Genomic DNA, 21,299 nt, shown 5'->3' with positions numbered 1-21,299 from the left:
GAAAGGGAATCAGAAACCCTCTTGCTTCACGCAGTGTCTGCAGCCCTGTTTGAGTATTAAGCCTCCACGTGGTTGCTCTGAGGCTTTTGTAACATGACCAAACTGCACTGACTAACTTGGGGCAGAGTTATTATCTAAAGTTTGCAGAGAAGGAGCCAGAGGTGAACGGAAATTCAGTCGATGATCTATGTCCATCATGTTCATTTTAGAAGCCACATCGGATTTGGCACTCAGATTTTCCAGCTCCCTGTCTGATCCTCAGCTTCTTAGGATTCGTTGCAGTTAATTCTCAGTTGTCAACACAGTTCATGTGGTAGAACAGAGGCATAGATCATCCCAAATGGCAAGTAATGCCCATTCCTCGCCTCCTGCTCTGGACATTGGCTTTGGGCGCTTCTTGAGGCCTTAGAATGAAGGCGCCCTGTGTGGGAGGTGGTCCTGTCCTTTCTCCACCTCCTCCCTACTCAAAGCCACTTCACCTCCTGCTCCATGAAGACCTGGGGGCAGCAGATGAAGGGGAAGAGGCTATAATGCTTCCCTGGGTTGGGACGGGGTAGTGGAGGGAGGCAGAGATACAGCATTTTTATCTAAAAGGCCTCATGCAGTGCCCCAACTTTCGGGATAGGGCAGTAAAGAGACAATTGTGTCCACCGGAGACTTCCATATGGACGCTGATTCATGATGTCAATAGGAATGTGAAAGCCAGAGGCTGACACCTTCTGATGTCATGGCTGGGGGACCCATAGCTAAGGAGGGAGAAGCATCCAAATTTGAGGTCAGAGTCCAAATTCCAACTCCAAGCTCCTGATTCAAATTTGGTTGGTCTAATTACTGTCATGGCCCAACAGTTAAGGAGACTTAGAGCCAGATGACTTGCATGGCCAGGACCTGAGTAGAAATGCAAGTGATGCTTAAGGTGGAGAACTGGTGATGTTGAAGCCAAGAGGAGCCGACTCCCCAGGGTCATTCAACAAATATTGAGCACCAGCCCAGTGCCAGGAGGCCGGAAAAGTACAAAAGAATCAGACATTGACCCTGGTCGGAAGAAACTCAGGGCTCCGTATAGAAATCTCTGTAATACACACAGAGAAGGTGAGATCTGAGAGCTTCGTTTATTTTTCCATTCAGTTAAGTCATTCATTCAGTCACTCAGGCACTTTCTTAAGTGCTCTGGATATAAAGGTAAATTAAACTAGTGTCTACCCTCTGGAGCTACCATTTAAATACTGAATTGTAGTTACCCAGAAGCTTTTCAAAGTATAGTTCCCAGGCCCCAGCCCAGATGACCTGATTCTGAATGTCTGGAAGTTGCACTGAAGAAATCTGAAGCTCCAATTCTAGGTGTTCTCCAGGTTTGAGTCCTGGTCTTGTGGGATAACAAATGAAGGGACTCTAGAGATGGGAGAGCCAGAGATAGAGAGAAAGGCTTCCTGGCCCACCTCTGACCTCCCTGACCACCCCAGCACACCCCAGGACATGGTCTGCATGTCTTAATCCCAACCTCCTGTAGGTACTGCGGTTTTCCTAGATGACTGGTAGGTTTAGTCCCCATGGCTCCTGGATGTGTCTTACCTTTGAAGCTGAGAACTCCCATGTTCCAAGGTCATTATGATGAGGGTTCTAGGGGCCTTGTGACATACAGCTGGCCGGCTCTGTTCAAGTGTGGGAGGTCAGGAGAGGCCCAGTTCCCCCTGGGAATGCAACTCATCCCCCAAAATGAAGACCACTTTCCCTACTAATTAAGTATCATTTAAAGCTCTAAGTAAGCTCTGGATAGAGCGTAGAGGGTGCTTTGAAGACAACCAGCAGGAGCCATGACCACCCTCTCTCCCGAAAACAGCCTCTCTGCCAGGCTGTCGGCCTCCTTCATCCTGGTGCGTGTTCTTCATCAGCTCCAAGTCCCTCCCTCCCCAACCTCTGGTTTGTATTAAGCCATCCCCCCCACCCCCCATGGGGTGGGAAAGACTGGAACTGTGAGCTGACCTAGAAAGGTAGGTTGTACCTTGGTCTCATCATCAGCACCAACAAGAGGACTGAGAAACACAGGTCCCCTTTCACCCTTCTCTCCAAACCAGTGTTACCTTTTCCTCATTTGTGACATTCCAACTGATGAGCTTTACGTTTGCAAGTTCAGTCTTAAAGGTGCTGATTAATTTTTCTTGGTGCTATTGCCAACAATTTTGGTATGCTGCCACCAGGTGGCAGTAATGCTTTTATTAGTGGTGCTTCGGAGCCTAGTTAGTAAGATAGATTTATTCATTAGACGTCTGCCTCAGTCATAAAAATTGTCCACACGGTATATTTTTCAAAATTATAGTAACTAATTATAATTTCAATTCTCGTTAATCATAATGATTAAGAGAGTGATAAAAGACTAGCAATCCAAAATGGGCCCCCTCTCCCTGAATTTTAAATGTTATTGCTTCATTGCAGATTATTACCGGGCCTTGATTTGAATTTTCTTCATATCTTTCTTCATTTCTCTGAACTTCAAGAAGATAATAATAAAACAACAAGCTTTCACATATCATCTATAATGTACAATGACTATTCTAAATGCTTTATAGCCACTTATTCTCATCATAACTCTATAAGATGGATAATGCTATTCATCTTATAAATGAAAACATTGAGGCACAGAGAGTAAATAAACTTGCCTACACAGCTACTAAGTGGCAGAGCTGGTATTTAGGTGTAGACAGTGGGCTACAGAGTCCATTTTCTTTTTTCCCCATTGATTTTTAGAGAAAGCAGGAGGGAGGGAGGAGAGAGAGAGAGAAACATCAATGTGAAGCAAACATCAATTTGTTACCTCCCACATATGCCCTGACTGAGGCTAGGATCGAACCTGCAACCCAGGTACGTGCCCTTGACTGGGAATTGAACCCAAGACCCTTCAGTGTGCAGGCCTACACTCTAACCACTGAGAAACACAGGCGAGGGCAGGAAGTCCATCTTCTAATTCAGTGATTCTCAAGAGTGGCGCTCAAACCTGCAGCATCAGCATCAATTAAGAAATGCAGATTCTTGTGTTTTAACAAACCTTCTGGGTGATTCTGATGTGCAGCTAACTTTGAGAACCACTGTTTTAAACCATTCTGTTCATCAGCATGCTATATTGATGACATACCCTCCACACCTGGGTTATTGCTTACCACCTGGGTAACTTTCAACTGCACTTACTGCCCCCTCCCAATTTTAATATGCGTGCCTCCTTGGGCCCCCCACCTCTCTCCTGGGTGAGAGCCATTGACGTGCTAAGCCATAGTTAGTGTTGGGAGTGTGTCTTGTCCTTCAAGTGAACTGGAGTGTAAAAGAGGTTAAGAACCTTAAGGGTCAATGACCCTTCCCAGGCTTTCTTGAGGGCTCTGTTTCTGAGTATTCAGAGCAACGTGGCATCAAAGACATTCATAGAAAGTTTTTCTGACCCTCCAGTGGATTTCCTATTTTATTAAAAGTATTAGTGGAAATTCTTAACCCAGTGATGCAGAAGGGAAGGGAGGGTGGGGAGATTTACACCTGCAGCCAAGGTCTGTGGCAGCAGGAAGCCCCTTTCTCCAGGGGAAGCATGGCCAAGGCTTCCCCAGGTTTGCTGGAGGGGAGTTTTAGCCTGCTTGTGCACATCATGAAGTAGGAGACTTCCACAACTGCTCTACCTAGCAGTGTTCTTCTCGGGGGACTAGAAAAGCAGCTACTGCATTGCTGAAGCATATCCAGCTTGTGTACAACATAGTTCTCCCTCCCTGGCCACCAGGCTATTCTACCCAGATGGGTTGTGCAGGGCCTTAAGGAATAGGGAATATGGGTGAATGAAGGTGGATTTGAGAAGCCATGGAGCTGGCAGTCCCCAGCATTTTGAAGGATCTCAGATACAGGCTCTATGATTTCTGGAAGAGACAGGTGTTGTGGATGTAGTAGGAGAAGGGATGGAGGGGGAAATTTTCACCTCCAGCCCTCTGCATGTCAACAGACTTCTGGTGTTTGTCCTTGGCTTGCTAGCAGATGTCTCAGACTTCTTGTGGGTGGCCTATCGTTAGCTAAGGTTTGGGGTAAATGGCATAGAGAAAAGGAGTTTCCTGGAAGGAGAAAACAGTGACTTTTTATAAACAAATTCAGTGCTGACAAGGTAGGCACATGGCCCATTGTTATAGGTAGATGGTTAGTAATCCAAATTTTTAAAGAAGGCAGCAGATGACTTACTGTGATGTTTCTAATTATTTCTCCTTATTGTGTCGATGTCATGTCTTTTATTGCGGTGTGCTGTGTATATTACTTTGATTACTTTACCACTCTTTTATTGTGTTTGTCTCTTTCTTCATATATTTATTTATCTTTCTAAGGCATTTGATTTTAACATATACCTTTTGCTAACAGCTTGTGTAGATGTATATTTTTTTAATTCAAACTGAAAATTCTTGCCTCTTGTCTGTCCTTCCTGGTGGCATGGCATTGGGGTTCAGCACCCTGACTCTTGCACTAAACAGGTCTGGGTTCAAGTCTCAGCTCTGAAACTGGCTGTGTGACTTCAAATATGCTAATTAGCCCTCCTATAGTTTCCTGGCCTGTAAAACAGTGTAATAACTACACCTACCTTATAGATGGATGATAAGGTTAAACAAGTTAATATATTTAAACTAGAGGCCTGGTGCAGGAAATTCGCACATGGGGAGGGTCCCTAGGCCTGGCTGGCAATCAGGGCCGATTGGGGCCTTCCAGCTGTGGTCCAGGGCCTCCCTTTCCCGGCTGCTGGTTGCCAGCTGAGGCCTTCCTTTGTTCTGTGCCGAACCCTGGTGGTCAGCACACATCATAGAGAGCGATTGAACTCCCAAGGAGACACTTTGCATATTAGCCTTTTATATATATAGACTAGAGGCCCAGTGCACAAAAATTTGTGCACTCAGGGGTAGGGGGTCCCTCAGCACGGCCTGTGCCCTCTCACAGTCTGGGATCCCTCGGGGGTGACCACTTGCTGGCTTAGGCCTGCTCCCTGCGGGATTGGGCCTAAGCTGGCAATCAGACATCCCTCTGGCAGCCCGGCAGCCCTCAGGGTATGTCCACTTGCCAGCAGGGAGCAGACCTAAGCTGCAGTCGGACATCCTTAGCGCTGCTGAGGAGGCAGGAGAGGCTCCCACCACCACTGCTGTACTGGCAGCCATTGGCCTGGCTTGTGGCTGAGCAGAGCTCCCTGCTGTGAGAGCACACTGATCACCAGAGGGCAGCTCTTGCATTGAGCATCTGCCCCCTGGTGGTCAGTGTGTGTCATAGTAACCAGTCATTCCCAGTCTATCTGCTGTTAGGGTCAGTTTGCATATTACCCTTTTACTATATAGGATAGAGGCCTGGTGCACAGGTGGGGGCTGGCTGGTTTGCCCTGAAGGATGATCCGGATCAGGGTGGGGGTCCCGATGGAGTGCCTGGCCAGCCTGGATGAGGGGATGATGGCTGTTTGCAGCTGGCCACACCTCCTTCAGGGTGGGGGTCCCCACTGGGGTGCCTGGCCAGTCTGGGTGAGAGGCTGAGGGCCGTTTTCAGGCTGGCGGGAGACTGAAGCTCCCAGCCTTTTTTTTTTTCTTTTTTTTTTAATTCTGGGATTTATTTACCTTCTATAGCTGTCACTGGAGCTGAGAGCCGGCTCCAGCTCTGATGCTGTTGCTGGCTGAAAGCAAGTATCTGGGTTTGTTCAGCTTCTATAATTGAAACTCTGTTACCATCACTGGCGCTCTAAGCTCTGAGCCCGCTGGCAGCTGAAAGCAGGTTTCTGAGTTTGTTTAGCTTCTATAATTGCAACATTGTTGCATCTGAAGCTCAGAGCTGGGCTGGGGCAGGAGGGGAACCTTGGCTTCCTCCGTCACTGGAGCAAGCAAGCCTCATGTTCGCTTTAGCTGCTTGGCTGCTGGCCGCCATCTTGGTTGGCAGTTAATTTGCATATCTCGCTGATTAGCCAATGGGAAGGGTGGTGAAGTTACGGTTAATTACCATGTTTCTTTATTATTAGATAGGATAAGCACTATGTTAAGCACCAACTCTCCGACATCCCCCGAGGGGTCCAACATTGCGAGAGGGCGCAGGCCAAGCCGAGGTACCCCACTGGTGCACAATCAGGGCTGGAGAGGGATGTGGCAGGTTGGCCAGCCAGGGAGGGACTGCAGGAGGACTCCAGGGTGTGTCTGGCCCATCTCACTCAGTCCCAATCGGCCAGACCCCAGCAACAACCTAACCTAACAGTCAGAGCATCTGCTCCCTGGTGGTCAGTGCACATCATAGTGACTGGTCGACTGGTTGACTGCCCCCTGGTGGTCAGTGCACGTCATAGCAAACAGTTGAGTGGCCTTAGTATATCATTAGCATATTATGCTTTGATTGGTTGAACGACTGACTGGTCGACAGGACACTTAGCATATTAGGCTTTTATTATATAGGATTGCTTAGAAAAGTGTCTGGCTCATCACTGATGCTTTTAAGTGTTTACAACTAATAAGAGAATGTAATGAATTTGTATTCAAAATTAATTTTTTGAATTTCTATTCTTTTTATGCCTTATGATTTCATTACTTCCCTGTTGTTTTTGTATTATTAAAATGAGTTGAAAGAAAACTGTATGGTTCCTATCAATCTCTAATATTTAAAGTAAAAAATGAAACAATTTTCTCTGTCTCCATCTTCAAATCAAATAAAGAAACTGAATTTGCAGTTTAAAATCTTCCCACAAAGAAAACTCCAGGCCTCGATGGCTTTCACTGCTGAGTTGTACCAAACACTGAGGCACGAAATAGTACCAAGTCTACAAAAGCTCTTCAAAAACTTGAAAAGCACAAATGCATTCCTACTCATTCTATAAAGTCAACATTACCCTAACACTAAAATTAAAGAAACTGCAAGAAAATTATAGGCCAATATCTCTCATGAACATGGATGGAAAAATCCTAAATAAGATTTTAGCAAATAGAATCCAATGATATGTAGGAAGGATAATATATGATCACCAAATGGATTTATCCCATTTCCATAGAGGCAGCATATCATGTAAAAAAAAAAAAAAATCAAACATTCAGTCTTGAAAAAACTCTCAACAAACTAGGAAGATAAGGGCACTTTCTCAATCTGATAAAGGGCAGCTACAATTATCATATGGCATCATGAAAGCCTGAATGCTTTTCTGCTAAGATTGGGAACAAAAGAAAGATGTCTGCTCTCACTACTTTTATTCAACATTATACCTGAATTTCTAGCCAGTGCATAAGACAGGAAAAAGAAATAAGGCATCCAGCCTGGGAAGGAAGAAGTTATTAAACTGCCCTTGTCCAAAGAAAAATGATCGTCTATGTCAGGGTTGGCAAACTTGGTCTGTAAAGGTCAAGTAGTAAGTATTTTAGTTTTTGTGTGTTGTTTCTGTTGCAACTACTTAACCCTGCCATCATAGCACAAAAACAGCCATAGACAATGCATGAATGAATGGGCATGGCTGTGTGCCTATAAAACTTTATATAAAAAAATACAAGTTGGAGGCAGATTTGGCCCATGGGTCATAGTTTCAAATCCTTGGCCTGTATAATAAGTCCCACATAATCCATAAAACAAAAACAAAAGACCATACTAGAACTAATAAGTGAGCTTAGCAAGTTTCCGAATATAAGATCAATATATAAAAATCTATTGTATATACTAACAATGAACAATTGGAAGTTGAAATTTTAAAAATAACACCTTTTACAATAACATCCAAAAAAAGAAATATTTAGGGATAAATCTAACAAAATACATGAATAACCTATATACTGAAGTCTACATAACATTACTGAGAGAAGAAATTTAAAGAGACCTAAATAAATGGAAAAATATACTGTGTTTGTGGGTCAGAAGATTCAATAGTGTTATCAATTCTCCCTAAATTGATCTATAAATTTAATACAATCCCCATCAAAATCACAGCTGTCTTTATTATAGAAATTAACCAACTGGCTGAAATTCATTTGGAAATGAATTCCTAAAGTTCATGCATTTCCTTTTTTTTAATATATATTTTTTATTGATTTCAGAGAGGAAGGAAGAGGGAGAGAGAGATAGAACCATCAATGTTGAGAGAGAACCATTGATCTGCTGCCTCCTGCACGCCCCCAACTGGGGATGAAGCCCACAACCCAGGCATGTGCAGGAATTGAACCTAGGACCGTTCAGTGTGCAGGCCGACACTCTATCCACTGAGCCAAACCGGCTAGGGCATGCATTTCCTGTTATAATCAGGAATCTGGGACACAGCCCAGCTTTGGCTCTCTCCTCCTACGTCTAGTACTGCCACAGTGCACGCTGAGTTGCAGTCTCTAAGTACAGGTATGAAACATGACAGCTGTCGGAGGGCAGAAGCCTGGCTCTGATTGGCTCAAATGAGTGTCCATGCAATAGGTGCAAGGCAATGGGGAAGACCCGGCTTCCCAGGGTTAGGCCAACACTAAGATTTTTTTGTACCTTCTTGGGCCCATCTGTCCTATTTTGGTTCAGAAGATAGAGAACACATAGAGAAGATAGAATGACTCAGTCCCAGGGGAACTGATCATCCAAGGTAAAGTGGGAAATACGGCAAATAAATCATCACTGCGGTGGTCACTGCCATGGCTCCAAAAGGCAAAGGGCACCAGAGCTGGATGCTGCTGGCACACGGGCTCAGAACAGCTTCTTGGGCTAGTGTGCACTGCAGAATGCGAAACAGAGGCAGGAGGAAGGGAAGACTCAAGATGCAGGACCAGGGTGGCCACACGGGGCAGCTTTTGTGACTGGAGCATTTAGAGAGAGCCATTCCAGGGAAGGCTGTCTTGCTTGGTGACTCTTTTTTACTATTCTGAAGCGTCATATAGTTTACCACCATTCCATCAGTGTTTCTTTGCAGTTACTGCATTGGCCATTCATTGGAATGTAAGGGAAATTGACTCCGTGTTGCAAAATGAAAGGTGAAACATGTTTTCCTTAAAATGCAAAAGGTTTTAGAAAATACATTATTAAAATGTATTGTTCAACCCATCCCTACCAAACACGGACTTAATGAAAATTATATCAAACTTGGGCCTATGGGTTCTTGTTTTCCATTTCCAGTGCTGTTTTACCATCTAATACCTTCCTACTCATATGGTCAATGGACCAGCAGAGTCAGCAATCCCCTGGGAGCTTTTTAGAAATGCATCATCTTGCCCTACCGGGTTTGGCTCAGTGGATAGAGCATCAGCCTGTGGACTGAAGGGTCCTGGTTTGGATTCAGGTCAAGGGCAGATGCCTGGGTTGTGGGCTCAATCCCCAGTAGGCGGTGTGCAGGGTGCACTAATCAATGATTTTCTCTCATCATTGATGTTTCTATCTCTCCCTCTTTCCCCCTTCCTCTCTGAAATCAATAAAAATATATATATTTTTAAAAGAAATGCATCATTTTGGTTCCATCTTAGACTGACTGAGTCATAATCTGCATTTTAAAGATTCTCAGGTGACTTGTTTGCACATTTAAATTTGAGTCACATGCATGCATATTCAGGTGCATATTAATGGGAGGTCATTTTCATAAGAACTTTAACTTCTTGTTATTGTTTTATGAGCATTTTTAATTACTTTTTATGCAGTGTACTCATTTCCCCCCCAAACACACACACACATACACACACACACCTTAATTAGTGCTTATTTTATATTTTTATTATGAAAGCAACATATATCATTATAGAAAAGTTTGAAAATACAATAAAAAGGAAAAAGTACTTATAATCTTATCATTCCAAAAAATCACTGTCACCTTGGCCAGTGTGGCTCAGTTGGTTGAACGTCATCCCATGCACCAAGAGGTCACCAGTTTCCTGGCCAGGGCACAGACCCGGGTTTCAGGTTCAATTCTGGTCAGGGCACTTATGGGAGGCAACCCATAGATGATTCTCTCTCACATAAATATTTCTCTCTCTCTCTTTCTCCTATATCTCTCTTTCTCTCCCCTCTCCCTCCACCCCTTTTCTCTCTCTAAAATTAATAAAACATATTTTAAATAATAATAATCACTGTTAGTTTTAGATAGCATTTTTGGTATTTTTTAGTCTTCTTTCTAACAATTTCTAACAATTTTATAGTTAACTCACTATGTATTTGAGTCTATAAGATGTAGTTTTATAATATACTAGAGGCCCGGTGCACAAAAATTTGTGCACTCGGGGGACGGGGGGAAGGGGGGTCCCTCAGCCTGGCCTGTGCCCTCTCGCAGTCTGGGACCCCTAGGCTTAGGCCTGCTGGCTTAGGCCTGCTCCTGGGTGGCAGAGGGCACGCCCAATCCCTAGGTGCAGCCCCTGGTCGGGCTCAGAGCAGGGCGGATTGGGGAGTTGGGGCGCCGCCCCCTGTCATGCACAGAGCAGGGCAGATCGGGAGGTTGCGATGCCACCCTCAGTCACGCTCAGGGTAGGGCCAATTGGGGGGTTGTGGCACCGCCCCCTGTCACACTCAAGGCAGGGTCAATGAGGAGGTTGCGGCGCCACCCCCTGTCACGCACAGAGCAGGGCCCATCAGGAGGGTTGGGGCTCCGTACCCTGTCACACACAGAGCAGGGTCGATCAGGGGGTTGGGGAGCTCCCCCCTGTCATGCACAGAGCAGGGCCCATTAGGGGGTTGGGGAGCTCCCCCCTTTCACGCACAGGGTAGGGCCTATAGGGGAGTTGGGGCACTGCCCCCTGTCACACACAGAGCAGGGTGGATCAGGGGGTTGGGGCGCCACCCTCTATCACCCACAGAGCAGGGCTGATCAGGGGGTTGGGGCGTCGCCACTGTCACACTCAGGGCAGGGCCGATGGGGAGGTTATGGCTCTAGCCCGTCACACACAGAGCAGGGCCTGGGGGGGGGGGGGGGTTGGGGCACTGCACCCTGTCACACACAGAGCTGCAGGCTGATCAGGGGTTTGGGGAGCTCCCCCCTATCAGGCACAGAGCAGGGCTGATCAGGGGGTTGGGGTGGCTTCCCCTGTCACGAACAGAGCAGGGCGGATAGGGAGGTTGTGGCCCCGCCCCCTGTCACACACAGAGCCACAGGGCGATCAGGGGGTTTGGGCGCTGCCCCCTGTCATGCTAATCCCAGTGCCAGGAGGTCTCTCGGCTCCGCTGATCCCGGTGCTGGGAGGCATATTACCCTTTTGCATGGGTAGGGGCTGGCTGGTTTGCCCTGAAGGGTGTCCTGGATCAGGGTGGGGGTCCCCACTGGGGTGCCTGGCCAGCCTGGATGAGAGGATGATGGCTGTTTGCAGCTGGTCACACACCCTTCAGGTGGGGGTCCCCACTGGGGTGCCTGGCCAGTCTGGGTGAGGGGCTGAGGGCTGTTTTCAGGCTGGTGGGTGACTGAAGCTCCCAACTGCTCCTTTTTTTCTTTTTTCTTTTTTATTCTGGGCCAAGGCCTCTGCTGCTGAAAGCAGGTATCAGGTTTGTTTTGGTTCTATAATCGAAACACTGTATCATCTCCAGCTCTGAGATCCCGGCCGGCTGAAAGGTGGTTTCTGGGGTTTTGTTTAGCTCCTATATTTGTTACAATGTTTCAAACTGCCAGCTCAGAGGCCGGCAAGGCAGGCAGGGAACGTTGGAGTCCTCCTTCACTGAAGCAAGCAAGCCTCATGTTCGCTTCCAGCTGCCTGGCTGCCAGCTGCCATCTTGGCTGGCAGTTAATTTGCATATCGCCCTGATTAGCCAATGGGAAGGGTAGCAGTTGTACGCTAATTACCATGTTTCTCTTTTATTAGATAGGATAACAGACATTTAGGGAGGACAGATAGTACATAGAGAAGATAGATACTGAATGTGCAATTTTGTATTCTGTTTTTTTCTGTTAACATTTCTATTTTTCCAGATTATTCATCCTTGTAAGCATTGTTTTATATGCTTCATAATATTCCATTGAGTACATAAATCATGGTTTACGTAACTATTCCCTTATTGTATAACACTTAGAGCACTTGCATTTTTCATTTTGGTAAGTAGTGTGCAATGAAAATTATTGTGCATACAGCATTTTAATATATTTTTTCAGTAATTTTTTCAGGATAAATTTCCAGAAATGAGTCAGAGACTACTGTGAGCTTAGATTCACATTGCAAAATCCGGAGTATATCATTTAAAAATCACACTGAAAAGAAAAGCCAAAGGTCCCTAACAGAAGGCTACGTGGTTGTCCTCAACAGGTGAAGAGAAAGCCGCCCATTGACAAGACAGAATGGGATGGCTTCTTTGACGAGAACGGTCAGTTGGCCAAGTCACGAGACTTCATTTGTGTTAATATCCTGGAAAGGGTATGGTCCCCAAGCCTGGGTCTTCCCCTGGAACTAGGGAGCATGGGTGGGCAAGGGGGAAGGTGGCATTGGGAGGGGCTCTTTTGGCAGGCATTCAGAGAACCATGACTTCTCACCCCCCATCCCCACTTCAGGGTCTGCACCCCTTCGTGAGGACAGAAGCCTGGAAGTTCCTCACGGGCTACTATTCATGGCAGAGTTCCCAGGATGAGCGGCTCACAGTGGACAGTACAAGGAGGTAGAACATTCCAGATCCTACAGGGAAGGGTGGGTGGTAGCACAGTAGGGAGGGGGTGCTCACCCCAGTGTGGCTTTAAATAGACTTTAAACAGACTTCTCATTCTGAGTGGCAAAATCCCCATGGTACTCCTGACCCAGGCCCCACACACAGAAGGGGCCTTCACCAGCCCTGCCCAGTTCTATTTACCAGCCCACATACTAGCGAGACATGGGCTTGACCCCAGCAACTGCTCTCCTCCCATCCCCCACCCCCTCTCCATGACATCCCATCCTTCCCCTGAGCCTGTGCAGCCTAGGGATGTGGAGAAGATTGACGTGCAGGGTGAGTCGGAGGAAAATCCAGGGCAGTAGGGGTTCTGAGGGCCAGCTGGGGAGTGCTGAGACAAGAGCCCACCTGTTAGTTTCCTGAGGCTGCTTTAACAAAGCACTACCAACCAGGTGTCCTACCACAGTAGAAATATATTCTTTCAGTTCTGGAGGCCAGAAGCCCAAAAGCAAGGGCCTGGCAGGGCCTCTCTCCCTCAGAAGGCTCTATGGGAGCACCCTTCCTTGTCTCTTGAAGGTTCTGGGGGCTCCAGACCTTCCTTGGCATGTGGCTGCATCACTGAGGTCTATGCCTCCATGGTCACAGGCCTTCTGCCTCTTCCCTATATCTCTCCTCTGTGTATCTCTTATATGGACACTTGTCATTGGATTTAGAGCCCAACTAGGTAATTAAGAATGAGCTCATCTTGAGAGTCTTAATTATATCTGCAAAGACCCTTTTTTAAAAAATTGTTTTATTGCTTAAAAGTATTACAAAGGCTATTACATATGTCTCCTTTTTTCCCCCCTGCAAAGACCCTTTTTAAAATAAGGATACATTCACAAGTTCCAGATGTTAGGGCATGGACAGGGGGGACACCATTCAACCTCATTGTGATGATGGGCACATAAACCCCTCATTCAATCCTTATAATTCTGAGGCATAGGTGCTAGTGTTATCCCACTCTACAAATGAGGAACCTGAAGCTTAGAGAGGGAAAGTGAGGTCGCCAAGGCTTGACCCTAGTTGCAGACCCCAGTTATTAAGTTGTGAAGCCAGGATTCAGGTGTGGCCATTGGACTGCAGAACCATGAGGTTAATCTCGTCCCCATCTGCACTCCAGGTGCATAGAAGAGCATGGTTAGGGCTGGCACAGGCAGAGGGGAGGGCGGCATCCCAGACAGTGGGCACAGCCCAGGGTCCCTAGACTTGCTGGGAGGAAAGGCTGCCTGATTTAGCTTCAGTCCTCTTCTCATAGGAAAAATTATGAAGCTTTATGCCAGATGTATGAGAAGATTCGGCCCCTTCTGGAAAACCTGCACCGGAACTTCACAGAGACTCGGAATAACATCGGTAAGCAGACTGGGGTGGGAGGGCTGTGCAGAGGGGACTGCTGGAAGCCATCTCTGAGCCCTCCTCAGTCTTGTGGGGGTACTTACCCAGTTCCTGGGAGCTGTCTTGACATGTGCCTGAAATTTTCCCAGCTAAACCGTGGTTAGTCCATCCACCACCTCTACTGGGTGCCCCTAGATGCCCATGGGGCATGGTGTTTCCATGGGTGCATGCTGTTCCTGCTGGTTTGTCTTCATCTATTCTCACCTTGGTCTAGAGAACCAGGCTGGATTTGAATTGGATGAAGGGGTCACAGACCTGGCAGAGGGTTCAGCCTGGTCAAAAATTTGGAAGTGGGAAGAAACCCAGGCAGGTCAGGGTGTGGTGAGAGAGAGAGTCTGGGGTGGGGGTGGGGGAGGGGGTGGAGGCTGATGTTCCTTTCAAAGCTTCCTGCCTGGGTTGGTTGGGGGAAATAAACTCACCCATTGACCTGCTGCTGGAGGTGATCTGGTGCTACCCTCCTGTCCCTTGCTTGCAATCTAGCATATGACATCCAGAAACTCTACGACAAAGATCCCCTGGGCAACGTCCTTATTGACAAGAAGAAGCTGGAGAAGATCCTGCTCCTGAGCTATGTCTGCAACACCCAAGCAGGTGTGCCACAGCGCTGAGCCTCCCCCGGACCCCTCTTCTCAATTCCTTGCTGGAATTCCTTCCCTGCCCAAGCCCAGGCTCTGCCCTCCTACTCAGCCCCTCCTAACTGGCCCCTCCCCCCCAGAGTACCAGCAGGGCTTCCATGAGATGGTGATGCTCTTCCAGCTGATGGTGGAACATGACCATGAGACCTTCTGGCTCTTCCAATTCTTCCTGCAGAAAACGGTGAGGGTTCGGCCTGAGCTGAGGGGCTCCCCTTCCCCGGCTAAATCTTTAAACAACCCCTTGAGGTTAGGCAGGCATTGGCAACCCCAGCCTTTTCCTCTAGCCCTGGAACAGCTCTTTGGGTCCCAGAGGAGCCTAGAAGTGTGTTCCCCAGTGCAGTGTGTTCTGGGGTTGGGGTGGCAAGCATTGGAGTTGTGGAGGGGGCTGGAGTGATGCTCTGGGTCCAGCTCTCACCAAACCTTGAAAGGGTGTGACTGACAAGGCCCAGGGACGGCACCCACTCCTGGCATTCCTCTCCCAAAACATGCTCTGCTTCCACAAACACTCCGTGGCTCCTCACACCTTCAGAATAAAATCCAATGACCTCAGCCAGGCATTCAATCCTCCATCGTCAGGCTGCTCTCACGGTTCCCTTCACATGACCTGTGCTCCAGGCACACCGGGGACTTGGGGTTACCCAGATGCACACCGCACCGTCCAGGCTAAAGGCTTTTGAAATTGCTGCTTCATAGAAAGAATTCCTCATGATCCACGAGAGGCTTCCCAGAGCACACCCTCATCCTTTCCTCCCCATGCAGCAGTGTGCATACATGCTTCCCTGGCCCTGCCTCCGACCCCCAGCATGTGTGCAGAGAAATAACTGGGCTCACTGCATCGTGAGCCACACTTGAAACATCTCTGCATCCCTCTCTCTCTCTCTCTCTCTCTCTCTCTCTCTCTCACACACACACACACACACACACACACATGCACATGTACATGCACACACACAGGTGCACATATATATACAGATGGATACACTGGCACACACAGACCACATAGACACAGACATGATGTGTGCACACATGCATACACAATACCCAGACTTATACAGAGACATGGGCCCAGCCTGGAGCCAGACATACAGAGGCTCCCTGGAATTGGAGAGCAGGGCTGGCTTTCCTGGTGCCCTCAAGCCCAGAGGACTTAGTTTCCCTCCCTCCCACCCATCTTTCACAGGAGCACAGCTGTGTCATCAACATCGGGGTTGGCAAGAACCTAGACATGCTCAACAACCTGATCAGCTTCCTGGACCCTGTGTTTGCTAAGCACCTAAGTGAGTGGACGGGGTTCATCTCAATGGGGTTGGAATCTGGACAGTTGAAAATCCACCACAAACCATCTCCAAGGGCAGTTGGAAAAATGATAGCCAAGCATCCTGTGTTTCCCAAGTGTTTGGTATGCTCTGGTGTCTGGCTGTCTGTTTCAGCTCCCTTGTGTGTGTCATCCGTTTTCTCTGATTATGGCCTCCTGGCTGGCACCCCATTTCTCTCCCTACAGAAGGAAAGGGTGCAGGGGCTGTGCAGTCCCTCTTCCCCTGGTTCTGCCTCTGCTTCCAGCGCGCTTTCAAGTCCTTTGATGATGTCTGGAGGCTCTGGGAGGTGAGGTGCTCTGCTGGGGGCAGAAGCGATAGGCCCCACCCCTCAGGCAGGCAGCAGGAGAGCTCTTGTTGCTGGCTGTGGATGGAGTCCAGGTGCTCAGGGTTTATTGGGTCAGTGACCCTGCTCCTGCCCAATAAGGAGGAGGCCAGAGCATCAGTTCATCCATCTGTTCATGAAGTCCCACCAACTTCACCTCTCTGGGCAGTCAGGGCAGAAGAAGGGGCCTTACAGCCTATGCTGTGGACACCTGGCCTGCAGCTCACTTCCCTGCCTCCTGCCAAGTGCTTCACTCTGCTCTCATTCCCTCATCTCCCCGTTCCTCTGTCTTCCCATCCACCTGGGTGCTAGCTCCTTGCTGAGCCTTCCCTCTGGAGGAGGTGGGTCCCCCACACAGGTTGCACTTGCAGTCCTTTGATCCCAGTCCCCATGGCCATCAGCAGATGAACCTCCCCTAGAACACACCCACCCCTCATCACTGCCCTGTCCGGTGGCCTCCATTGTCTGCAGGACCCAGCCCAACGTTTAGCCTGGACGGTTTAGCCCTATGACTCAACCCTGACTCCCTCCTCCCTCCTCCCTCCTGACCTGCTGGTCTCCATGCCCAAGTTGATGACCACCCACAGGACTTTGGTGACACCTGTACTATTGACATCAACCATTGCTTTGCTGAAGCTCCACTCAAATGTTACCTGGTTGTTCTCTGCCCTCTCTCTACCTCCCTCTCTTCTCCCCATTCCTCTCCCCAATTTCTCCCTTCCTCCTCCACTCCCCCAGGAGCCAGCTCAATACCTAGAACCCCAGAGGTAGCTGTGAGCACTTGTCTGAGTGAGTGAGTGAGTGAGTGAGTGAGTGAATGAGCAAGTCAGCAGTGAGGCCCAGGAATGTCTGACCCTGGGCATGTGGGTGGTGGGTACCTCACCATCTTAAGGGCAGTGCAGTCTCAGGCCACAGGGCGCAGACCAAGACTTGTCTTCCTGAGCAGGTTCTGCTGACAGGGAAGCCCTGCAGAAACTTCCAGGTGCTGGTGGCCTACAGCCTGCTGCAGATGGTGCGTGAGCAGGTCCTGAAGGAAAGCATGGCTGGCGATGACATCCTCCTGGTGAGAGCACCCTCTGGTCAAGCCCAGCCCATGCTCCTGGGGACCCCCCCACCCCGTGCCTTCCCGGCTGAAGGCCCCAGGCTCGCAGGGAGCTGGGCTTCGGTGCCCTCTTTGCCCTGGGAAGGATCATGAGGGAGCTGCCATGTCCCGAGCACCACACTGAGTGCTTTACAGATGCGCTCATTTGAGCTTCACAACAAGCCTGACCCAGAGTGATGCCCATTGTCATCTTCACCCCATGTATCATATGAGGAGTCCAAGGCCTTGACTGGTACTCAACCACTAGGCTTGGCTGCTTCACAGTTAATCTCTTGGCTCTAGCGTCCTCCTGTGGCAAAAGACCTACAGTTTCCCAAAATTTCTAACCAGTGCTGAAGTCTTCATTCAAAAACATCTTAGATGGCACCCCAGTTATAAAACAAGTCCAACTTGGCAACCCATGAGACCCTCAGTGGAACCCCAGGACTCCCTAGACCTCAGTATGAAAACTACAATTACCATCTCTCCAAAATATAATTCCCAGTGTTGAAATTTCAAGCACTGTGCCAGGTGGGTTAGGAAAAGATCCAGTGGCCCCAGCAACAGCCATGGTAGCAGCTTTGTCCCCTCAGCCTATGCCTGCTTCCTCCGCCTTCTCCCGGCACAGGCCTGCAACAACCTGGTCGACCTTGATGCCGACGAACTGATCTCTGCTGCCTGCTTGGTTTATGCGGAGCTCATCCAGAAGGATGTAAGTTGCCCCAATTATTTGTCCTTCTCCTCTTCCTTTTCCAAGAAGCCTTCCCTGATCTCCAACCCCAGCCCATGGCAGGTGTATTCAGCTTCAGAGACAGTTTGTGCCACATTATCTGTCACCAACCCACAAGGGTTCTCTGGCGTGGTCTTTTAGCTGTTTGCACATGTAACTCATGCCTCGTCTAGCAGACTGCGCTTCCCAAAAGCACAGCCCTCACCCATTGTTCCCTGTGTCCATCCCAGTGGATCTGGGCCTAGGACTGAGCACCCAGGGACTCAAGAGAATGTCACTGGCTGGATGAACTGAAGTATGAGAGCAGCAGACCAATGTCTGTTTCCCTCAACCTGCCAGACCCTCCTCTTCCCAGGTTCCAAAGCCATTAAAGGATTTCTTTCTCTGAGGACACACACAATGGACAGATGCCCTCAGTGGACAAGACAAAGGTGGTGCTTCAGCCGTGAGGTCAGGATCAATTCCGCTGGGGTGTTAGGGTGAGGGCATAGTTAATACAAGTGCAATACAAACAGCCTTCTGGAGTCAGTCTGTGGTGGGCAGTATGTGCCAGGTGCTGAGGGTAGACAGGATTGTCCAATGAGAAAAGAGGCCTAGGAGGGGAGAAGAGAGATTGCAAGGCTGGAGGCGTAAATGCTGGGAAGAGATTGGATGGGTTGGGTCAGCAACTCTTCTGTGGCTATGAATTTTCCAAGGTGGCAATGGTTCTGCACCGAGAAGAAAATGGTTAAGGGTCTAACCAACTCTAGGAGCCTTCCCACCTCCTGTGGAAGAGAGTTGAATGGTCTAATAGGCTGTTCAATCCACTGGACTCAGTCCTGAGAGGGGTTGGCATCTCCCATTCCTCCCCTTACTCCCAACACACAAATCCCACACTAGGCTGTTTCTCCAGGGCTTCCCCAGCAGTTTGTAGGACAAAGCCCAAATCTCTGGGTAGCAGGTGATTCCACTCCTGGTTTCAAAGCCTCCCTCACATGCACCTTCATTTCTCAGTCTGAAAATATCTCCTCAAATTGAACTATCCTTTTCAGCCTTATTCAGTCTCCCCAGAGAATGCCACCTTTTCCCTGGCCAGGCAGTTCAGTCTCTCCCTGGGGCAGAGACTCAGCCACCCACTCTCCCCAGGCGAGGCCAAAGCCTAGAGCAGTGGTTCTCAACCTTTCTAATGCCGCAACCCTTTAATACAGTTCCTCATGTTGTGATGCCCCCAATTTCATTGTTACAAATTGAACATAATTAAAGCATAGTGATTAATCACAAAAACAATATGTAATTATATATGTGTTTTCCGATGGTCTTAGGTGACCCCTGTGAAAGGGTCATTCGACCCCCAAGGGGTCGTGACCCACAGGTTGAGAACCGCTGGCCCAGAGCCTCCTGCCCAGTCTGCCCATGCCCCGAGGGGTACCTGAGGGCCAACATGAATATTGACCAGAAAGAGCTGGGGTTGGTCAGTGCCCCTATAGCTGCTTGGTAAGTGTGTGCACATGTGTACACACACACACACACACACACACACACACAGCCCTGCCCAGGGGCTACATTTTTCAGAGATGGCTGATGGATGAGCAGAGGGATCCATTGGTTTTACTGTGGATCCTGGCCCTTGGGGGTGAGAGATAACCATCCTCCCACTCTTCAGCCAGCTGCCCCACCCTTCTGCTCCCATCCTATCACTCTCAGTGACCATCACACCAAAGGCACAATGCTGCCAATTCTGTCTGGTCTCCTCCCCTCAGGTGACAATCTCCCAGAATTCATTGCGAAGATTCATATACTGTGCTTCTCCTTAGGTTTATGTTCCCAACACAGGTGATTTAAATAAGGATTCCTGCATGGAATACAGTGCGCCAAGAACAAAACTGTGTTTTTATTCTTCCAAAGAACCAGAGTAAAAGACATCTTGGGGAGCTAACTGTAGCCTTGGAAAGAGAAAGTTCACAGAAACATCAGATAAGCATGTTCTAGTGCTTCTTTTGGCCTGGTAGCATTAGTTGGTCTGTGGTTTTTGGTTGGGACATCCACAATGCTGAACATCTCTTCCAAAACTAAAAGTTTCAAGCACTCAGCTTCTAGGCCAATGGTTTTCAAACCTGTTTCTAAAATCACTGGTACCCCATTATAACACAGTCTTTCCCAGAAACCCAGTAGTTGATGTTGGGATGGGGAGCCCAAAGCCCTCCTTTGTGGGATCCCCATCAGACCCCTCCTCAAACTCACATCATTAGCTCCAAGGAACCTCTCTCCTACTGGGAGCATGTTTGAAAATCTCTGTTGGTCTTAAAGAATGAACTGGATTAAGTCTCAACACCGAGTTAATCCAGATTCAGATAAATTCCAGGTGATATAATGATGGACATAAATATCTTAGAAGAACCAAACTTCTGTCAACTCATCTGCAGCACTACTGCCCGTGGACTGTAGATTACAATCATCTCACCATGGCTGAGCATATCATGGAGCCAGCACACGCATCTCCTCAATTGCTTATCAGTTATATAGCCCAGTGCTATTTTTTCTAGGTCCAGTCAGGAGATAGAATTATGGGAAGAATTGAAATCCTAATCCTAAATTGCCTTTAATGTAGGGGCTGTGCTAGTCTAAATAATATGTTAATTCAACACCTTTATTGAGTCCTTACTGTGAGCTGCCCATTGTCCAGGCACTGAGAATGCAGCAGTGGGAAAAAGAGAGACACATCCCTGTTTCCATGACACTTAGAGTTGAATGAGGACCACTCAACATTAAAGAATGTGTGATTACAAATTTATTTCTGTGCTCTGAAGGACAGAAACACAGTTCTAGGAGAGAAGATACAAATTAGTGGTGGTGGCAGTGACATCAATGATGATAGTGGTGATGTCCATGATGGTAGCGATGATGGTGGTTGGGAGGAGCTGTGATGTCAATAATGATGGTGGTGAATGATTGTGATAGGAATATCAGTAAGGACAATAGTAGAAATTTCAATGATGATGATGGTGGTGCTAATGGTGACTTCAGCAATAGTGTAGTGTTGGCAGAAGAGATGGCCATGTAAATCTTGGTGATGATAATGGTGATGTCAGTGAGATTGGTGGTTATCAGTGATGTTAGTGTCAATGGCGTGGTAGGGTTGGTGGCAGAGGTGTGATGTAGTGTAGTGTGATGGTGGTGGAAGCAACTGGGATGTCAGTGATGACAGTGGCTATTGGTGGTGTTGTCATCAATGGTGCATAGATTTGGTGAAGGTGGTGGTTGTGGTGATGTCAGTGGTAGTGTTAGTGGCAGA

The 21,299-nt window shown here is 48.2% G+C and overlaps 1 protein-coding gene across 1 annotated transcript; it reads left to right on the top strand.

The window, feature by feature from the left end:
- Positions 1-1,814: 1,814 nt before the first annotated feature.
- TBC1D21 (TBC1 domain family member 21) lies at positions 1,815-18,416 on the top strand. Its single transcript, XM_070407561.1, has 11 exons — positions 1,815-1,874; positions 12,177-12,284; positions 12,419-12,522; positions 13,808-13,902; positions 14,425-14,535; positions 14,660-14,760; positions 15,760-15,856; positions 16,081-16,181; positions 17,164-17,280; positions 17,927-18,010; positions 18,384-18,416. Exons 1-11 carry the CDS (start codon positions 1,815-1,817, stop codon positions 18,414-18,416), a joined length of 1,011 nt encoding a protein of 336 aa, XP_070263662.1.
- The last annotated feature ends 2,883 nt before the right edge of the window (positions 18,417-21,299 follow it).

Source organism: Myotis yumanensis, unplaced genomic scaffold (genome assembly GCF_028538775.1).
Source record: "Myotis yumanensis isolate MYYU_CA2020_CCGP unplaced genomic scaffold, mMyoYum1.0.hap1 SCAF_1, whole genome shotgun sequence".
In the NCBI taxonomy this organism is placed as follows: domain Eukaryota; kingdom Metazoa; phylum Chordata; class Mammalia; order Chiroptera; family Vespertilionidae; genus Myotis; species Myotis yumanensis.
This window is presented reverse-complemented; position numbering and strand designations above follow the sequence as displayed.